The sequence below is a fragment of the Emys orbicularis genome, chromosome 5 (assembly GCF_028017835.1).
Source record: "Emys orbicularis isolate rEmyOrb1 chromosome 5, rEmyOrb1.hap1, whole genome shotgun sequence".
NCBI lineage: Eukaryota > Metazoa > Chordata > Testudines > Emydidae > Emys > Emys orbicularis.
The window spans coordinates 138,614,363-138,630,738 of NC_088687.1; the positions used below are offsets into that span (position 1 = coordinate 138,614,363).

The window sequence follows — 16,376 nt, forward strand, 5'->3', positions numbered from 1 at the left end:
GGCAGAACTTGGAAGAGAACCCAGGAGATCCTGACTTGCCTTCTCATGCACCACACACTGGCGTGAACTGCTGTCTCCATGGGCTGCGTCTCCCTATCAAAGAGGAAAAAGGAAGGGCTATGATCTCTTCTACTGTAGGTGTGGCCCTCAGCTACTCAAAACTTGAGCACCTCTCGGGTGACAAGCACTTGTGCAATTTTGGCGATGGTTAACTCTGGCAGAGGAACAAAAATGCACATATTTGCCATGCCTGACAGGCAATCGAAAAGGGAACCCTGCAATAGGCTAGATGGATGGGCAGGAGTTCTTTAATTAGGCACGCAGCGCTTGCATTAGGCTAAGGAACGTGACCTTCTTGGAGATTTACAAGATGCCCTCATGTCTCTCTGTGACTTTCAAGGCCTCGTGCATGCTGGCTGCCGACAGCCTCCTGTTGATGTTCCTGTACCTGCACCGCAGAAGGTTCCAAAAAGTAGTCCTTAGATCGCGGTTGAAGAAAGCATAGATCAAGGGGTTGATAAGGGAGTTGGTGTAACCCAGCCACAGCAGGGTCCTCTCCAGCCGCAGAGGCATGCAGCTGCACTGGATGCCACAAATGAAAGGCCGGGCCGTGGACATCAGGAAGAAGGGAAACCAGCAAAAGGTAAAGGCCCCCACGATAATGCCGAGGGTCCTGGCTGCTTTCTGCTCCCTTTTGAAGATGGAAATGTTCTTTCGATCTTGCCTGAGCAGTTTGGATAAGGTGGCGCACTCCTCCACTGCCTTGCTGCGTTTGGAGTTGTGATGGCCTCGGACGCTGACGTCCATGCAGTACACCCCCTCCTGCTCCTGGTGTCTGGGGAAGCTCATGAACCGGTGTTTCTCTGCACTGACCTTGGCGGCTTTGTAGATCCGGCTGTACATGACAAGCATGACTGTCATGGGGATGTAGAAGGCGACCCCAGTGGAGTAGACGGTGTACCCGAAGTCCTGGCTGATGAGGCAGACTCTTTCAACGTTGACGTTCTTGGCCCAGCCAAACAGCGGAGGAAGAGTTATGGAGGCAGAAAGAAGCCAAACTATGAACACCATCTTGGCCATTAGTTTCCCGTTTTGTCTCACGGGGTATGTCAGCGGCCGTGTGATCCCCAAGTACCTGCAAAAGAGTTTCAAAGCTGGTCAGGTTTGCTTTTCGGTTCACAGGAAGGTGAAGGTTGTCAAACGTATACAGAAATGCTATTGTAAGTGTCACCTCAGTCATAACGAGAATTGGTTGGAAAATGTTTTTTTGCTCCCCATGGTATATTTTGCCCCAAAAGGAAAATTATTTCATGTTTGTTGAGATTTTCCATGCAAAATTCCAGCTTTGTGGTAAAAAAAAAAAATCAAAATATTTCAGCCCAAATCCCAAAATGTCAGTTCAGAAATGCCAGTGCAATACCTCATGGGAGTGGTAGTCTGGGTGCCTCATGCGCTCACTTCTCCTCTAAAGGCCAGGCTCCCTAGTGGGACTACGCTTCCCATCATTCACCAGAGTATTCCCTCTTACAGAGCCACCATGATGTACATAGGAATCCCATTGACAAGGTGCATCATGGAAACTGTAGTTCGATTTCTGACTCAGCTGGAAATCAAGACTTACTTTGTAAAAAATTTCATTTAATCAAAAACCCATTTTTCCACTGAACATTTTTTCATAGAAAATTTTCAACCAACTCTAGTCACAACAATTCAGACCATCTAATCACCCCAGCAGGCAAAAACCCAATTAAAAAATGACTAGAAAAGTCATCAGACTCAGGGCCAAATTCTGCTCTCCATTACACCAGTGTAAATCAGGAATAATCCCAAGTGAAGTCAATAGCATTGCACCCATGTGTCACGGAGAGCAGAATTCAGCCCTCAGGCTTTGCCTAACCCACAGTGGAAGAGATCTCCAGAGCCCCCAAAGTTCAAATCTACAGACTATTGGCAAAAGCGCCCCAGCTGTCCTCAACTCTCAACACAGTGCAGGGGAGGGGGTGTGATGTTGCACCCCATAATGCTATATAGAAATATGCTTATGAGTGTAAATATGACATAACTGGAATATGTTTTATGCTAGATATGCCATGTAACGTATCTCTGCAAAGGTTATGATCTACTGGATATATTCATCCTATTTGTATGCATGTATCATTTTTGTATTCAAAGTTATGAATATTGGCTATATACTTGTTTGATTTTAAGTAGCCTCAGTGAAGCAGATAGTCAGCTTCTTGAGAAAAGACTATTCTCAGTAAGTTCCCAATCAAGAAACGCTTAAGCTAACAATGAACTTTGAGAGACACCAATCCACATCTGAGCTTTCCGGGGAATGTGGCATCGGCCGGTAAAGTTCTGAGTCATGTATGGACATGTGACTTGCCCATGTGACTCCAAAACTCCATCTTGGAGCTGGATTCTGCATAGGAGAGGAGAAGCGGTTTCCACCCACAAGAAAAAAAGTCTATTTAAGCCTCTGGGAACCTCTCCATTTTGTCTTCAGCTGGCTCAAGAGATAGCCTCTCCACCCTCAAAGGATGCCTGAAAGAAACTGGAACAAAGGACAGTAACTATAGGGGTGTGAGTGATTGCTGGACCTGGACTAGAAGGAGGCAAGTCTGTCAAAGAAGCTTATTGGAACATCTCTGAGGGTGAGATTTACCTGCATTTAGTTTTTTATTGTATTAGGCTTAGACTTGTGTGTTTTGTTTTATTTTGCTTGGTAATTCACTTTGTTCTGTCCGTTATTACTTGGAACTACGTAAATCCTACCTTTTGTATTTAATAAAATCACTTTTTACTTATTAATTAACCCAGAGTATGTATTAATACCTGGGGGGGAGGGGGGAAACAGCTGTGCATATCTCTCTATCAGTGTTATAGAGGATGAACAATTTATGAGTTTACCCTGTATATGCTTTATACAGGATAAAACTGATTTATTTGGGGTTTGGACCCCATTGGGGGCTGGGTATCTGAGTGCTGGAGACAGGAGCACTTCTTAAACTGTTTTCAGTTAAGCCTGCAGCTTGTGGGGGACGTGGTTCAGACTTGGATCTGTGTTTGCAGCAGGCAAACGTGCTCAAACAAGGCAAGGTACTGAAGTCCCAAGCTGGCAGGGAAAAAGGCTCAGAGGTAGTCTAGACACATCAGGTGGCAGTCCCAAAGGGACTTCTGTGATCCAACCCGTCACAGGGGGGCAGGCCCACATCTGGCAAGTGATTGTAACAGAGTCTAAACTGTTGAAATTTATATGCCAAGGGATTGAAAGAAAGAGGTGGGGTAGAAAATGCTACTAATAGGATGGTGGAAGAAAGTGCAGGGTTAAATAGCCTTTCCTACCTTTGGGCTGGTCTACATTATGGTGGGGGAGTGGATCGATCTAAGTTACGCAGCTTCAGCTATGTGAATAATGTAGCCGAAGTAGACATACTTAGATCTACTTACCACGGTGTCTTCACTGTGGTGTGTCGACGGGAGACGCTCTCCCATCTATTCCCCTTGCGCTTCTCATTGAGGTGGAGTACCGCAGTCGACGCTAGAGTGATCGGCAGTCGATTTATCGTGTCTATACTAGACACGATAAATCAACCCCTGCTGGATCGATCGCTGCCCATCGATCCGGCTGGTAGTTAGACAAGCCCTTTATTTTACACCACCTTTTAGCCCCTGCCCCCACATACCTATGTGAAACATCTACCACCTAACCACTCACCTCTCAACTTAGCCTGCCTTCTCTAAGGAACCAAAACTTGTAGGGATTCTATGTCAACATCTTAAATTGTGCCCAGAAACACAATTGAAGCAAGAGCACCCCACAGAAGACTGGTGCTATATGCATCGAGCAAGCCAATGCTTGCTGGCTAATCAGGCAACTCTGTTCTATGCGATAGGGAGCTTCCACGTTGTTTCCCCATGTGAGTCATATTCTAGAAATTCCAACTGGGAGCTCCCAACGGCCTGGGTAATCGATGAATTCATAGGTTTTAAGGGCTGAAAGGACCATAATTATCATCTAGGCTGACTCTCTTGCATAACACAGGCCGCTGGCCTCACCCAATAATTTCTGCATCAAGCCCATAACTTCTGTTGGCGCTAAAGCAGATTTTTTAGAAAGACATCCAGTTTCCCCTTAAAGACGTCACGGGATGGAGAACCCACCACATCCCTAGGTATGTGGTTCCAGCAGATAATTGCCCATCACTGTTAAAAATGTGACTCTTATTTCTAGTCTGTATTTGTCTAACTTCAGCTTCCAGCCACTGGCTCTTATTAGGGCTTTTTCTGTTAGATTAAAGAGCTATCTGCTGTCAGGCGTCTCTTCGCCGTGTACTTCATAGCCCGAGATGAGGTCACCTCTTAACCTTCTCTTTGATACACTAAATAGATGGCGCTCCTTTTGTCAATCATGGCAAACTCTCCGCGCAAGGGGAAAAGGCATCACTAGAGCAGGACAAAAAAATTTCACTGAAAAGATCTTTTGATGAACAGTGTTTTTTTCCCACCAAAAGGAAAAGGTCTGCAAAGAATTTTCACATTGGGTGAAATTTTAGGGGGGTTTGACTAACATTTTAAATAATTGTTGTTGTTGTTGTTCATAAAGTTTGTGGGGTTTCACGTTTCTTCTTTTTCCAGCGCAGCACAGAAATTAAAAAAAAGGGGGGGGGGAAGAGAGTGGTAGAACGTGGGGAAAAAACAACCCCTCCCAAGAAAACCTTTTAAATAAACCCAAAAGTCCACAAAGAAAATGTTTCAACCCAAAATGAAAGTGTTAATTTCTTTGGAATTTTTTCTTGATAATGGAATTATGTTTTCAGCCAGCAGTAGTCACAACCACCTAGCAAAATGCAGATGCCCACCACTGCTGCCTGAGAATCTGGGAGCTCTAGCAAGAGACTCACTGAGAACCGGTGAGCACAACCCAACGTCAACAGAAGTAGCATTGTAACCACTGGCTTCACCTCCACCTGGTCTGTGCTGAGATTCAGCCCGTTTGCTCTCCTCCATTCCCCTCTCCCAGGCCAGGTCCACTCTAAAAAGTTAAGTTGACCCAGCTACATCACTCAGGTGAAAAATCCACCCCCCTGAGCGATGCAGTTAACCCTCAGTGTAGACAGCTACCGACTAACTACAGCAATGGGAGAACACCTCATGGTAGTGAGTGGCTATATGGATTCGCTACAGCGGTGCAGCTGCAGTACTGCCGCGGTTTAAGTGTAGACAGCGCTCCGGCGAGGCTCTGGGAAAGCAGCGCTCTTTGTCTCTGACTGAAGAGAGATACAGAGCTGAGTGCTACTAGGCTGCTGATGGCACCACAGCCTATAATTCCCTCCGCCTGCGCGTGACATAATGCAGTGACAAAGCGCCGTCTTGGCTGGAGAGTGGGTGAGCCATATTCAACGACGTCTCCCCGTGACCCTTCACTGGAGGAAAGGAACAAAGCCAACTTCAGGGAGAGGAAGGGGAAGAAATATGATGTAGTGTCATCGTATGATGATGATAAACTCTTTCCTTTTCACTAGTATCTCAGGAAGACGTTAAATAGAAGCTATTAACGCTAGACATTTTCAAACCAGCAGGACTGGATAACTTACATCCAAGAGTTCTAAAAGAGCTGGCCGAAGAGCTTGCTGGCTCATTAATATTGATTTTCATTAAGTCTTGGAACAGTGAGAAAGTTGCAGAAGACTTGAAGAAAGCTAGCTAATGTTGTGCCAATATTTTAAAAGGGTAAATGGGGTGACTCAGGTAATTAAAGGCCTGTCCGTCTGACATTGATCCCAGGCAAGATAATGGAGCAGCTGTTATGGGACTTGAGTAATAAAGAATTAAAGGAGAGTAATTTAATTGAGGCCAATAAACATGAGTTTATGGACAATAGCTCCTGTCAAACTATCATGATATTACAAGGAGTAATGGTCTCAAGTTGCAGTGGGGGAGGTTTAGGTTGGATATTAGGAAAAACCTTTTTCACTAGGAGGGTGGTGAAGCACTGGAATGGGTTACCTAGGGAGGTAGTGGAATCTCCTTCCTTAGAGGTTTTTAAGATGAGGCTTGACAAAGCCCTGGCTGGGATGATTTAGTTGGGAATTGGTCCTGCTTTGAGCAGGGGGTCAGACTAGATGACCTCCTGAGGTCCCTTCCAACCCTGATATTCTATGATGAGATTACAAATTGGGTTGATAAAGGTAATAGTGTTGATGTTATGTATTTAAAGCATTTGACTTGATACCACATGACATTTTGATTAAAAAACTAGAAAAATATAAAATTAATATGACACATATTAAATGTATTAAAAACTGGCTAACTGATAGATCTCAAAATGTAATTTTAAATGGGGAACCATCAAGTAGGTATGTTTCTAGTAGGGTCCCACAGGGATCGGTTCTTGCCCCTATGCTATTTAACATTTTGATAAGTGACCTGTAAGAAAACTAAATAATCACTGATAAAGTTTCCAGATGGCACAAAAATTCGGGATTGGTAAATAATGAAGAGGACAGATCACTAATGTAGAGCGATCAATAAGTGTTTTGATATGGCTAAATGTAAACGTATACATCTAGGAACAAAAATATAGGCCATACTCACAGGACAAGGGACTCTATCCTGGGAAACAGTGACTTTGAAAGAGATTTGGAAGGTCATGGTGGGTAATCAGCTGAACATGAGCTCCCAGTGCAACGCTGTGGTCAGAAAGGCGAATGAAACCCTTGGGTGCATAAACAGGGGAATCTCAAATAGGAGTAGAGAGGTTCTTTTGCCTCTGTATTTGGTGACCGCTCCTGGAATACTCTCTCCAGTTGTACTGTCCACAATTCAAAAAGGATGTTGATACATCAGAGAGGGTTCAGAGAAGAGCCATAAGAATGATTAAAGGTTTAGAAAACATGCCTTAAGGTCATAGACTCAAGAAGCTCAATCTATTTAGCTTAACAAAGAGAAGGTTAAGGAGTGACTTGGTTACAGTCTACAAGCACCTGTGTGGGGAACAAATATTTAATAAAGATCTCTTAAATCTAGCCGAGAAAGGCATAACATGATCCAATGGCTGGCAGTTGAAGCTAGACATGTTCAGACCAGAAATAAGATGTAAATTTTTAACAGTGAGAGTAACTAACCACTGGAATAATTTACCTCACTTGTGGTGGAGACAATTTTTAAAATCAAGATAGGGTGTTTTTTTAATATCTCTGCTCTAGGAATTATTTTGAGTAAGATCTATGGCTTGTGTTATACAGGTCTGGCCAAATAATCACAATAGTCCCTTCTGGCCTTTGGGTCTATGAATCCATCTACACCAGTCTCTCAGGTATTGTCTAAGCAGCAGGCTTCTCCTGAGACGATTGCTTTCTCCTTACTGTTTAGACTGCATTAGTCAGGTCGATAGCAATCTGCATAACAATAGGGTGCAATAATCAGTATCTTCAGGCAAAACAGAAGCCTTTGTTGCCTGTCCTGTTTCCCCCCAGCATCACTTATTCCTTCTCTCTCTCACACGCACTTAAATGCCTATAAATAAAGTAAAACTTGGGGCACCAAATTTACTGGTGCCCTACGCAGCTGCATACTTTGCACCAAATTTACTGGTGCCCTACGCAGCTGCATACTTTGCGTATGGGTAAGGACGGCCCTGGCTCCAGGGCTGTCGCTGCCGGGGAGAGACGGCCCTCCTTCCCGGCCTCAGCTCTGTGGCTGCTGTGACGGGTGGGGGGAGACCCCCCTCCTTCCCAGTCCCAGCTCGGGGGCTGCCACGGCAGTGGGGAGAGGGCACATCCATTGCATTAGAAAGGTAAAACTACTGATATGAAAATTTGAGTTGTGGGCTTTTATTTGTAGAACAAAAAAGTTTATTATTATTCAGGTTTTTTCTATATACTGCTTTTATCCAAAGCGCTTTACAATAGTTGGTTAACAGTACAAACAACATTTGGAAAGATCATTAAGTGGTCCACCGAGACCCTCAGCAATTTTCAAGTGGTCCGCGGAAAAAAAATGTTTGAGAACCACTGGTCTAGTAGCCAGTATGCTGAACTGGGAGTCAAAAGACTGGGGTTTAGTCCCAGCTCTACCATTAGCCTGCTAGGTGACCTTGAGCAAAGCACTTCCCCACCGTGCCTTAGTTTCCCCTTCGTCTATCCCTCGAGCCCCAGGTAACCTTAACTTTAGATAGGTCTACACTTACCGTGGTGTGCAGAGTACGAGCCATGGATGTCCAGCTAGCACGGGTCTAAATAGAATCATAGAATATCAGGGTTGGAAGGGACCTCAGGAGGTCATCTAGTCCAACCCCCTGCTCAAAGCAGGACCAATCCCCAGACAGATTTTTGCCCCAGATCCCTAAATGGCCCCTCAAGGATTGAACTTACAACCTTGGGTTTAGCAGGCCAATGCTCAAATCACTGAGCCATCCCTCCATAGCACTGTAGTGAGCGAGGCACTGCTTAGGTGAGCAGAGTATAAACATGCCTGAACGTACATTCCCCACCCACCTCTCTACATGTCCAAGCAGCACCTCTACACTGCTATTTTTAGCCATGTAGTGTCCCAGTGCCAGAGCCTTTCCCCGCCGTGTGTAGCTACACCTACCCTACGTGCCACCACAAGGGCAGACAAGGCCTAGAGGTGTTACTACCCATTCAGCCTATAATCTACACGTAATGTATATATGCAGCGGACAGGGCCGGCTCCAGGCACCAGGCAACCAAGCTGGTGCTTGGGGCGGCACCTGGAGGGGGGCGGCGCGGCGCTCTGGCCGCCGGGGGGAGAGCTGAGCCCCCGCCGGGGCTCGCTGCCCTGCCCCCGCCGGCGCTCTGGCCGCCCTACCCCCGGCGCTCTGGCCGCGGGGGGGGGGGGGGCGGAGAGCCGAGCCCCCGCCGGGGCTCGCCGCCCTCCTCCCAGGGCTCCGGCCGCCCTCCCCTCCGGCGCCCTCCCCCCGGCCGCCGGGGGGAGAGCGGAGCCCCCGCCGGGGCTCGCCACCCTCGCCCCGGGGCTCCGGCCGCCCTCCCCCTGGCGGGAGAACGGAGCCCCCGCCGGGGCTCGCCGCCCCCCCCCTGGGCTCCGGCCCCCCCCGCGGGGGGGCGGGCGGGGGGCGGCCGGAGGCTTTTTTGCCTGGGGCGGCAAAAAAGCCAGAGCCGGCCCTGGCAGCGGAAAATCCAGACATATTCGAGATTGTCGTTGATGCCTTTACATATATGCCCACGAGTCTGTATGCATTGCAGGGGATTTCAACACTTTGAAATGAGGGTCAGAACGAGGCCTAGGCACCATTTAAAGGGGTGCATAGTGGTGGATAGCACTCATCACACATGCCTTGGCTGCGTCTCTGCACAGGAGTGAATTTCGCACTCAGTCCTTAGTGTCCCAAATTCCCAAGTGTCTGGCTTATATTGTTGCTGGCCAATAAAAGGGGTAATTTGTTTCTCTCCCCCCCCCCCCCCTCCAAAAAAATCTATTTCTTTCCTTTAATAAAAGTCGATATAATTCTAAAGGCTTATGTAGCCATGTGATGCAAGCAGTACAGGCTACCAAAGGAAAAGCCACTGAGTATTTAAAGTAAAAGCCCTTTTGTATTTATTAATAGTGCATGTTGTGGGGGCGCTGGGTCTCAAACTCCGGAGCTAAAGTTGAAACCAGAGCTCCATTAAGAGTCTTATTTTGTAAAAATTCACCTTGTGTATTTCAGGAACAGACTAGAGTCTGCCCTACAAAACATACTTTAGAGACTAACAAATTTATTAGAGCATAAGCTTTCGTGGGCTACAGCCCACTTCTTCGGATGCATCCGAAGAAGTGGGCTGTAGCCCACGAAAGCTTATGCTCTAATAAATTTGTTAGTCTCTAAGGTGCCACAAGTACTCCTGTTCTTTTTGCGGATACAGACTAACACGGCTGCTACTCTGAAACAAAACATACTTTGCAATTCTTTCAACATATGCATCACTGATTCCATAGTCTGAGATATACATGTATTAGTGGTGTATATGTGGAAAGCATTTGTAAACTTTTGGGTCAGAGTTAAGGTTAAGTATCCTTTATATTACAGCCACTTAATATTTAACTGAGCATGTAAAGCTATTTAAAAGACCAGGTCATACCCCTGGAGACTGAACATACAGAGAAACAAATTTCTAAAGTTTCTTTTATGCAGGTACTTATATGACCTCTATTACCATACCATATCTGAGCACCTCATAGACAATGTTTTATCCTCACAGCACTCCTGATAGGGAAGTGATGTTAATTCTGTCTTACTGATGGGGAAACTGAGGCACTGAGCGATTAAAGTGACTTGCCCGGGTCATACAGGATAGTGAATTGGACCCCAGGCTAGCTCTTTCAACACAAGACCACCCTGCCTCCCAGGCTTGCTCAGCACAGGGCTGGCTGGGGTGCTAAACAACATGACTTTTTAGTCAAAATAGCCTAAAAGTCATAGGTACTATCCTGGGAATCACAGCCACAAAAAACATCCTAACATTGTTAGGCTGCTATTTCTGGGGGGATGCAGATACATGTTGAAATTAGCAAGGCTGTTCTGAGCCATTACTAGGAAATAGCCAGATTGCCACTCAGTTTGCTACAGATGTTCTGACTTTATTTAATCACTACAGAGGCCCACCTGGAGAGAGGGAACCTCTGTACTCTGAGAGGAGTGATCGCGAGGGGAGAAGAGGGAATCCCGGGAAGCAGCTGTTTCAGATGTCGTCTCTCTCAGGGGTTTTCTTTTCACAACGAGAATCGTCGGAGACCCCGAAAGGAAAGCAGACTGGGAAATAGGGGGTTTTTTTCTCCCCACTATGAAAATTTTTTGGGGAAAAAAATGTTTTTGTAAAAAACCAAATTCCGCCCCCAGTTTTTGTCTACAATCCCAAAAGCCAAAACTCTTTTTAGTTTTTTTGGCAACCAAAACATTTGCAAACACAACAAGGAGTCCGGTGGCACCTTAAAGACTAAGACAGATTTATTTGGGCATAAGCTTTAGTGGGTAAAAACCTCACTTCTTCAGATGCATGGTTTTGCAGGTTCTTGGGTTTTGTGATGACCTCACCCACTCCCAAAATTTCATGGAAATAGACATTTCCTGCAGAAAAGTCTGTTTGGATGAAAAAACCATATTCCATTAAAAAAAAATTTCAGGACAGAAATTTCCAAGAGGCTTTTTTAAAAAAAAGTACGCATTAGTAATCAATAATACCACCCTATGTTTTTATAGCGCCTTCCATCTTGAAGGATCTGAAAGTCCTTCACATATTTTTGTTAGCTTATATGTATCAGTGAAATGCAGCCACCTCTTTGGAGGAGTGGGGCAGCTGACTAATTGTGCGCAGCAACGCAGCATTTAGGACTGGAACTGGAGAAGAATTTCTGTATATAATAGAGAGTTGGATCTGAACCAAATAGCCCATTCATGGCCCTTCACAGACATGCGATGCCCCATCACGGAAAGCAGCATAGACCTCGTTAGTGAACAAGAGAGCTCCAGGAGAAGCCAGAACACAAGAGAAAAGTCAGATGGATCCCAGTGGAACGTGATCCACCAAAGGCAGCTGCTCTTCATTGCTAATGAAATAATCTGTAAAGAGAAGGCAACCTACAGAGGAAGGAGGCTGCCAGGGGAATTGCTGACCGTTTCCCCAGGAGCTAAAGTAGCCTAATTGAGCAGTGCCTGGAAACCAAGCCACTAGGGTATAAGCCTTCAATGGTATGTGAGTGAGCACCGGGCACAGTTATTTTAAACTAAAGGCACTCAAAGAGAGAAGTCAGATCCAGCGGTGCCCAATGATACGGTACACCAGCACCTCCCTGATGTTGCTAACTTATTTGTCATCTAAAACAAAAAGGAAGTCTCTAGCTGTTGTGATTGAAAAGAAACACTTGGTTCCCATTTGCAAGGCTAAGCGATGCAGAAAGGTCTACCTGAGTCTGCAGACAGCCTGGAGCAATAGATCTGGGAGGTGTGAACTGCCCTATTCATAAGGGATTAACTCGGAAGCCCAATGACATAAGAACGGTGCAAGTCTCTGACCCTCCCACTCCTTTCTTACATGAGGGATGAAATAGTTAACAGTGCCATCGCCACACTTCCCAGTTAACCCCTCACAGAGATGGATGGAGCAGGCCACAATTCTCTGAGCCAGATACAGTGAGCGACATCTCCCTTTGGTGTCACCAGCGGGTGGCGTTTGGGAAACACCACCACATATTCTCCACCATCACGTATCTCCCCCCGCATCTAGAAGGAGCCGAGCCAAAGGATCCTAGCAGAGCCTATAAGCACATTCAAGCCGCACCACCAAGGGGGAGCCCAGGGAGACGCACAATCAACTTGGGAACATCTGCACTCTCTGCGGTGAGCAGCGTTGCGTTTTGGAGACTCACGTCAGCCGAGCCTGGAAAAGTAACCAACATCTTCCTTCTCCCACCCGATTCCTGCACGCAGGGGAGGGGCAGGAGCTCAGGATGAAACTGACAGTGCTACCAAACAGTTATGGGGGCAGTCAGAGGAGAGAAGGAGCATTTGACACACACACACCCCATGGGTGGCTGTTACTGTGTTCATAGATGTATTACAATTGTGTTTCATGGCTACAATGAAATAGACCTCATTACAAACTCCACTGACACATGGACAGTGAGACCCACACCTGTTGTTATACACGTCTACGGGAGGCTTATTCGCAGGAATACAATTCTCTGGTGAGCAGCTCATTCCAGTTATTAATTTAAACCCCTGGTGTGTTTTTCCCCCCTTGAATTGCTTCCTGGTTCGTTAGCCCCCTGCACTTCACTCCGTATTTCCCAAATCCAAAGCGATTTACAAATCAGCAGGGACAGGGTGGGGAGGATAATCGTGAACAGGCAGCAACGTAATGGTCCAGATGGGTTCGCTACACGGTACAGTAGGTCTGATTAAGCATTCAGGAGAGAGAGGCAAGGGAGCTTAGCTCAACTGCAGCATGTGATTGTCACAGCTTTTACTCCGTCACCCAGCTGAACTGCCGGAAAGCACGGAGGTCAAATCATTGTAGAACATCACCCAGTATCTCAGCCTCCAAATCAGCACCCTGCTATTTCTTGTCTTCTCCTCTCTTGTTCTAAACCCAGCTCCCTACCTCGCATGAGGGAAAGAGCAATCAAGGCTAGAGGAGTGATTCATTTCAGTCCATACCAGGAGACTCAGCTGTTGACTTTCGCAAAGGATGAAAGAGAGGATGTATTTGGAGGGTGAGGGGGGGGGGCGAGGCGCAGGAGTGGAGGGAAACGGGTGGGTGGGTTGTTTTTACCAACTGATTTTGGCATCAAGAGTTTCTCAATGGATGGATCACAGGCCCTGGTGCTGCCCTGCGTTACGACAGCTTTGCGTCATCCATGGCATAGGTAAAGCTTGTTCCCAGTGCGTAGGCGACGCAGAGCTGCTGCAGCAACTCATATACCGACTTCCCACTCTCCCCCCCACCTATGCAGAGAGTAGTTCGGAGAAAGGGACAATAACTAGGGGATTGCTGGTGCATAAGAGAACCTAATTGCCAGAATGGCCCTTCAGAGCCACTGGCAGCCAATGTAATTTAGAGTAGTCCTGAGGTTGCTCTATTTTACACTGCGGATAGGACGAGCACCTTTCTCCCTCTACACCCGAGCCGTGCTGAGCGCTCAGATGCAACTCACAATCTGCTCTTTAATCACCATCGCCCAAATCCTGAGCAACTGCTTCCTCATTGACTTCAATGACGGTTGCAGGCGCTCAGCCCCTCTCAGGATTTGGCCCTGTTGCATTTTCTGGGTTTAAATGCTTTCTGGCCAGATTAATCCGCATTTCCCTGAAATCCTGTGTCTGCTCATATATCAGTGATGAAAGAGGGCAGGCCAAATTCCACACATTCATTGCTTGCTCTGGATTTGTGCCTGCCTACGCCACCAGTGAGTTTGGCCCAGATGGTCATAATTAATGGGTGCAATCAATTGCAGTTAATTTTAGTAAGAGGTCTGTTCTTTTTCACTTTCACATCTTGATCTCTATTGCTCCTTGCAACGGTGGCTTTAAAACACACATTTTTCAAATTCCAGTCTGTCCACTTTATTTAATGAAAGAGAGAGTGTGGGTGTAGTTTAAAGGCAATTCTGTTTCATTTGCTCTCTCTCTGTTTTAGAGCCATATTTGTCGATAATCCTTGAAAAGCAAAAATTCATATATTCCACTATTGCATTTTATTTTTTCACACCCCTGATATGGATTTTTTCCTTCTTCAATGTGGGCGTCTGTATTTTAATACGTTTCCTTTAATTAATTGGCTTTTTCACACACAAAAGACCAACACTTACACACTAAAGCATGGACTAATGAAGATTGCAATTTATAAAAGTGGTTTTCTAGTCATTTTGTTTTTAATATAAGGGCAGTTTGCTGTGTTAGAAATGCTGAGCAAAACTGGTTAGTCAGGTGCAATGGTAAATTAGCATGAGTGGCCAGCTAATATTCAAAAAGGCTTTTAGAATATACGTTGTTGCTTATTTGCCGAGGGAAAAAAAACTCGGCTCAAATGCAGCATCCAGATTTTCAATTAACTTTCTGCTTTTTTACACTGTTCCACACCTGGCTGGACTAGGGCACAGAGGTTAAGTGACTCTTGTCCATTGGATAGAGGAGGCGGCAGGGGGGGCCGGAACGGGGTGGGGCTGGGGTCATGGCCCCATCACTTTTAAAAGTGGGAGGGTTATACCCTCCCACTTGTTACCTGCCATAAGGGCAAGCGACAGGCGTAGGGGCAGAGAGGAGCGATCGGGGGTAGGGTCTTGGGGGGAAAGAGGTGGCGTGGGGGTGGGGCCCAGGGAAGGGGCAGCACGAGGGTGGACGCTCGGGGAGAAGGAGCAGCACAGAAGGAGGAGGTGGGGCCATGGTTGGGGTGCCAATGGCTCCCCCACTTTTAGGGAGCTTCCTGGGAGGAGGCTGGCAGCAGGAGACCTTTGTCCTTTCCCCACTGACTCCTCTTGAGCAAGTGACTTAGCCTCTCTGTGCCTCATTTTCCCCAGCTGTAGGATGGAGATGGCAGCACTTACCCACCTTGACACAGATTCTCAGTGCTTGCAGAGCGCCCTTCAGCTACGCACTGCTGGCATGACTACATATAGGGGTGCCAAGGCATCCTTACCTGTCCACGCTGATGACACACAAGGTCATGATGGAAGCGGTGCAGCACATAACATCCATGGCGATGAACACATTGCAAAACACCTTCCCAAACAGCCACTCCCCTCCCACCAGATCCGTAATGATCACGAAGGGCATGACCGCAAAGGCAACGGAGAGGTCGGCTGCTGCCAAGGAGATCACCAGGTAGTTGGAGGGCTGCCGGAGCTTCTTGACAATGCACACCGAGATGATGACCAAGGCGTTGCCAGCGATGGTCAGTAAGGTGATGATGGAGAGCACTGTCCCAATCACGATTTTCTCAGTGTCCCCATAGAGCAGGATCTCCTCTCCACAGTCTGTAGAGTTGGTTAGGTTGGAGGACAGCAGGTCTGGCTCAACTGGAGCAGAGGGTCCCTCAGTCATGGATGGATCTGAGAGTGACTTCGGAGTGGGATACTCGTGCTCTGTATTCTCCACAAAGAGAGGACGCTGCTCCAGCAACTGATTGGGGATGACCCTCAGCATCATTCTTTCGGCTCATGGCAAGGAGGAGCAAACCAAATTTTCTCCCACAGCTCTCACGGGCGACACCTACAAAGCACAGCATTTTATTCCACGTTGTTGTTTTTTTATCTCTCAGTTGCCTTTAAATCTGTAACATTCACTAGTATTGATTAATGACTTGCAATGGGACTTAGGAGCCCAAGTCATCCCGGGCTTTGGAAAAGGTTATCCTCCAGCTAGTCTGCAAGAGGGTGAGTTAACAACGCTAAATTGTTAAAAGCAACCCCCATCTTTTCATGTACTCTGTATATATATCTTCCTACTGTATTTTCCACTCATGCATCTGACGAAGTGGGTTTTAGCCCACGAAAGCTTATGCCCAAATACATTTGTTAGTCTCTAAGGTGCCACAAGGACTAGTCGTTGTTAATGTTAAATTAACAACAAATAGAAACCTTACCATTTACTATGCAAAGGCTGCATAATTGTCAACCTCTTATTCCATAGGTCAATTTATGGCATTCGAATGTGTTTCTAAAAGACACTGCAACCAATACACAATGTTTGGCTTGTGTGTGTGTGTGTGTGTGTGTGTGTGTGTGTGTGTGTGTGTGTGTGTGTGTGTGTGTGTGTGTGTGAATATTTCCTGTAACCATATATACAAATATATGAAAAGTACTATGTACTAACACACAGAGATAGAGAGAGAGATTAAATCCCATGTGAGACACACACA

General features: G+C 46.5%; 1 protein-coding gene across 1 annotated transcript; it reads right to left on the bottom strand.

Moving 5' to 3' along the window:
- Window positions 1-363: 363 nt before the first annotated feature.
- Window positions 364-15,664, bottom strand: LOC135879596 (5-hydroxytryptamine receptor 7-like). The gene is made up of 2 exons (XM_065405638.1): window positions 15,156-15,664; window positions 364-1,135 (listed from the first exon to the last, which is right to left on the bottom strand). The coding sequence occupies exons 1-2, from the start codon at window positions 15,662-15,664 to the stop codon at window positions 364-366; spliced, it is 1,281 nt and encodes a 426-aa protein (XP_065261710.1).
- Between the last annotated feature and the right edge of the window lie 712 nt (window positions 15,665-16,376).